General features: G+C 36.9%; 1 protein-coding gene across 1 annotated transcript in view; it reads right to left on the minus strand.

The window, feature by feature from the left end:
- Positions 1–294: 294 nt before the first annotated feature.
- CTHRC1 (collagen triple helix repeat containing 1) overlaps positions 295–5017 on the minus strand; it is a 16393-nt gene continuing 11670 nt past the window's right edge. The window contains exons 3-4 of the mRNA XM_004370710.2: positions 4418–4634; positions 295–825 (exon numbers count right to left, since the gene is read on the minus strand). Of these exons, the coding sequence (XP_004370767.1) occupies positions 683–825; positions 4418–4634 (360 nt within the window). The 3' untranslated portion in view covers positions 295–682. The remainder of the gene's footprint in view (positions 826–4417; positions 4635–5017) is intronic.

Consider the following 5017-nt stretch of genomic DNA (forward strand, 5'->3'; position numbering starts at 1 on the left):
ATTTATTGATATTTTTGTATATATGTGATCTTACCAAATGGTAAGCAACCTGAGAGCAGAGTTTGTACATTTTTACTCTTTGTTAAATAAAGATAAAATTCCTAAAGTGCTAATATATTTCCTAACACATAAGCACCTAGTTTTGTATTCCCCGAAATATGGAACATTACTATACTTTTACTAAAAAGTAATTCATGATTGTTAAGTGAATAAATACAAAGTTAGGTTTATATTAAACTTCTCAGATATAAAGTAGTATAAACTCTAATTTTAATGGCAATTAATTTAAGATTAAAAGTTGTTTGAAATAAGTTTTATTTAACAGATATAAAACAATTTTGAACATTTACAACTTGTACAAAGACTGGTAGCTTTAATATTTTTAAAATGCTATACTAAGAGAATAGGTAAAACTAAAGACCACAATGACAATCTAAACTATAGGTTCAAGGAATGGGACTATGAAGAAAGTATTCCAGTCAACTACAAAATCCTGAAACCATTTTTGATTGAAGTGAAATGAATAATACTAGATTTAAACACAGTATGAAATCACACTTTTGTCATGTTTAGCTTCATTTTTCATTCAGATGCATACGTAAACATGATAGAGAATGTCATTCTTTAAAAAAAAAATTCAAAAGTATAATAAAAAAGAGGTAGGGAGTGAGACTTCAAGAATTTATTTTGGTAGTTCTTCTATAATGATGCGAGACACTGAATTCCATCCAGTAGAGGCATCTCCTTTTGGGTAATCTGTACAAGTACCAAGCCAAATAGCAACATCCACTAATCCAGCACCAATTCCTTCACAAAGCCCTTCCACTGCAAAACAAAGATGAAAGTTACCTCTTTCTTTAGAACAGAAAGTAAAAACCTTTACTTAAATTGTATTATTTTAGCAAGCTAGATTATAAATCTGTTTAATGTATGGCTAAAATTAAAAATTATAATACTTGATAAGGGTTTAATAAAGATAAGTTCTCTTTTTCTTGGTACATAAATATTTTTAAGGTATATATATGTACATATTCTCCATTTTATGATATAAACTAAACAAGCAGGTTGCTTACAGATTTCAGTCATAACAACAGAATTTATTTAGTTACAGAGATAGCCTAAAATTAAAAAAAAAAAAAACAATTCATTTGACTAAACCAAACCAACAGACACCTATTCTTTTAAAAGACAAGACTTTGATTTGATATGCAAGCCTATTTAAATAAAGCCCTTTCAGGACTTACTTGTACACTTGATGCTTTTCAAGCAAAAGAAAGGGCTTTTATAACAGTCAAAGAAATTCTAGCATAATCATTATACCATTCCTTCAATCTGGGAATCAAATTTTACAAAGAATTTCCTCACAATAAAACAAAACAAAACATAGACTCCCCTTCCTCTGTGTTCTATGCTTTGTAAGTACATGTCTTCTTCACATGTCTTCTGGACTTTCACATACTAACATACAACTTGCATTCCACCTTTCCAAGGCGATTCCCCTATGTTAAAAAACATATTTCCCCCAATGGTCATTTTAACAGGCAAAAAGACATGGCACCTGTGATGTCTCTGTAAGGAGGAAAGAAACTGCAAATTGGTAGATTCTTTAAGAAAATGAATCCTGATATATAAAGAGGGTACTGGATGACCTCACGTGACTGGTGAGATTTCCTGTGTGGTAGAGTTTAGTGCATTCCAGCTGAGCCCTAGGGATTTAGGGCTGAAGCAATATGCTTCCATCAGCTATCACATCAGTGGCTGTAGGGCGGTCCCTCAGATTCCAGTAACCTGGCTCCGGTGCAGGCCCTTTCCAAAGTCTGGATAGCTAAGCAGTAGACCCATAATTCCATTTAATCTGGTATTCTCATACTGTGCCAGTGAGAGTGCCCAGAAATAATCATGTGTCCCCAAAGTCTTGACATCCGTGACCCAGAAATTTGTTCGCTCACCCTACAGCCTTTTGACTCAGGAAGTCAGACAAGCTTGGGTCTGGCATCAAGTTTACATGAGAGAGATGAATGGTCACTTCATGGTCTTTGGCAAATGAGATTATGTTTGTTGAATGAATAATGTAGTATTGCATTATGTAATGTGGTATTTACTCGAGTGATGTACTATTGCAGCCATTAAACACCTAAAATACGTTGGATAAGGGATTCTCAACCTGTTTTCCTCCTAGACCCATGTAGCAGATGGTATTCAAATATTCATCAGACTCCCATGGGCTTATCCAAGGTTTTAAGTGATCCTCTGATGTGCTAACTATAAATTCACTCTCTTTCTTTCTCTCAAGAGAGAATATTAGTTTACAAGAGAAAGTGATTATATTATAGAGGTAACCTGTAATTCACCTTAATACAAAAACTGTTATTAATAAATTACTTGTGACACTCCACCCAACTGATCACATCAAATGAATTTCCACACTATGGTTGGGAGATGCTATGTTAAATAATTCATTAAGTATATTATGCATGTACAGGATGCATGCAGTTCCTGGCCCTAAGGGTTTACATTATAGCAAGATAATAACACACACTTTAAAGATAACATAATAGAAAATAGGTTGCTTATATCAACTACTATTTAAACACATACCACTTCCTAATCAAATTTTATATTTTATATCTAGGCTTTTCTTATTTCAGAGACTGCTTTTCAGATAGAAAGCGTGTGTTCCTTTTCAGTACGTCTATTTAAGGAGGTAGTGAAAAGGCTTTTAAATCTGATTAAAAAGAGGGCTAGGGAGACAAAAGAGCAGGGTTCTGCTTTCTGCTTTCCTGCACACTGATTCTACTCTCCTCTTGTTGTTGTCCAGTGGATTCCGACTCATTGTGACCCCATGTGACAGAGTAGAACTGCCCCTTACAGTCTTCTAGGCTGTAAATCTTTATGGGAGCAGATCACCAGGTCTTTTCTCCTGCAAAGTGACTGGTGGGTTCGAACCACCAACCTTTTGGTTAGCAGCCAAGCACTTAACCGTTTTGCCACCAGGGCTTCTCTCTCCTGGGTCAAACCCACCAAAACTCATCGCCATTGAGTCAATTCTGACTCAGAACAACCCTGTAAAACAGAGTAGAACTGCCCCATAGAGTTTCCTAGGCTGTAATCTTTACGGAAGCAGACTGCTACGTCTTTCTCCTGCAGACTGGCTGGTGGGTTCGAAATGCCGACCTTTCAGTTATCAGCTGAGCGCTTAACCACTGCACCCGTAGGGCTCCTCTTCTGCTGGGTAAGACCCTTTGTTTCCCTGGGCCCTCTCTATGCGTAAACAGAGAGTTAAAATATCTTCTCCGCCCTCTCTAGGATGTTGTAAGGACTTGAGAAAAAATGTGAAAGGGAAACCCTAGATTTCTTAGGGATAAATGTGCTATGTAATACATATATCAGGCATGTTCTCTTATGGGATACCACCTCTACCACAAGTGAGGAAACCAAAATGGCCTGCGGGCAAATATTGTTAGTGGTGTCTCTGGTTGTCAACAAGAGATTAATAGGTGATTTTTTTTCCCTTCTACTTTTTGGTATTTTCTAAACTTTCTTTAATGAACCTTAAAATAGATGGTTTAATTGAATGTCTTTTCTCTCTTACTAGCAGGAAAAAAACACAATGCAGGAATGATATAGGAACTTTTTTACAAATTCAACAGAACGTTTCCACCCTTTTAAGGAAAAGGCAGAGAAATCAGTCTCTTTACCAGTCTAAGCTAGGGCTTCTCAACCTTGGTCTAAACTAGGGCTTCTCAACCTTGGTCTAAACTAGGGCTTCTCAACCTTGGTCTAAACTAGGGCTCCTCAACCGTGGCCGGATATGAGAATAACCTGGAGATATTATGAAAGTCCCATTGCCTACTTTGCATCCAGACCAATGACATCAGGCTCTTTGGAGGGGTGGTACCAGGCATTAGTATTTTTTAAAGTTCGCCAGGTGAGCCCAGTGTGCAGCCAAGATTGAGAACCACAGCTCTGTGGCATTATTGACTGTTTTGCCATTTCATCTAACAGTGATTTTTCAACCCCGAGGACACATCAGAATCACTAGAGAATATTTTTAAAAATACAGATGCTGGAGCCTTGTCCCCAGAGATTCTGATTCAGTTGGTCAGGGATGAGACCGAGGCATCCGTAGACTGTATTTTTTCACAAATAACACGCCCTCACATACAACGAGCAAGTAATGGGGGCAGTGTTGCGCCGTTGGCAAAAGAACATGTAACGTGCGTGTTATTTGCGTTAAAATAGGGTATATATTTTAAAGATCCACAGGTAATTCTAAAGAGAAATCATGGTGGAGAATCAGGCACTGAAAACTTGCTATAGCCTCCCTTTATAGCAGCCTAGTGAGCAAGCCCGACAGTGGGAGTCAAAACTAATCTTGAGTCTCCGAAATTTGAGGCAGAGTCATTTTCCTACATACCGGAAGAAGTCCGATGAATATTAATTGTTGAATTCAGCTCAGGGCTTCCTTGGTCCAAATAAATTATAGCTTCAATGGGAAGAGGTCCTGAACATTCAGCTCCATTGAATGTGAAATACCAGCGCTGGCAGCATGCATTTCTGCATTTTAGCCGAAGTGAGCCACTAAACAAAACTCTTAGAGCACTGTTAGAACGCATCTTTGTAAACGTACACTCCTATCACAAAGACAGAAATGGGGTTTAATTAGCATTTTCCATTTTATTTGATTAAAATATGCTTTGAAATTATATTGTAAATTTTAACTATCTATCCTTTTCCCCAGGCCACATTTAAAAAGCTTAACTTTTACAGAGAGAAGTTCTGTGCAAGAGGTAAGAGACTTTGATATAGGAACTCTAAGAAAATCAGATTATGGCTTTCTTAGCATTATTTGCCCCATTGAGGGCCTCTTTCATTTTAATTAATTTATTTTTATTGTTGTAGTTTAAGTGAAAGTTTACAATTCAAGTTAATCTCTCATACAAAAATTTATACATACATTGTTATGTGACCCTAATTGCTCTCCCTATACTGTGACAGCACACTCCTCCTTTCCACC

This window comes from Trichechus manatus, unplaced genomic scaffold (assembly GCF_000243295.1).
Source record: "Trichechus manatus latirostris isolate Lorelei unplaced genomic scaffold, TriManLat1.0 scaffold00009, whole genome shotgun sequence".
Lineage (NCBI taxonomy): Eukaryota > Metazoa > Chordata > Mammalia > Sirenia > Trichechidae > Trichechus > Trichechus manatus.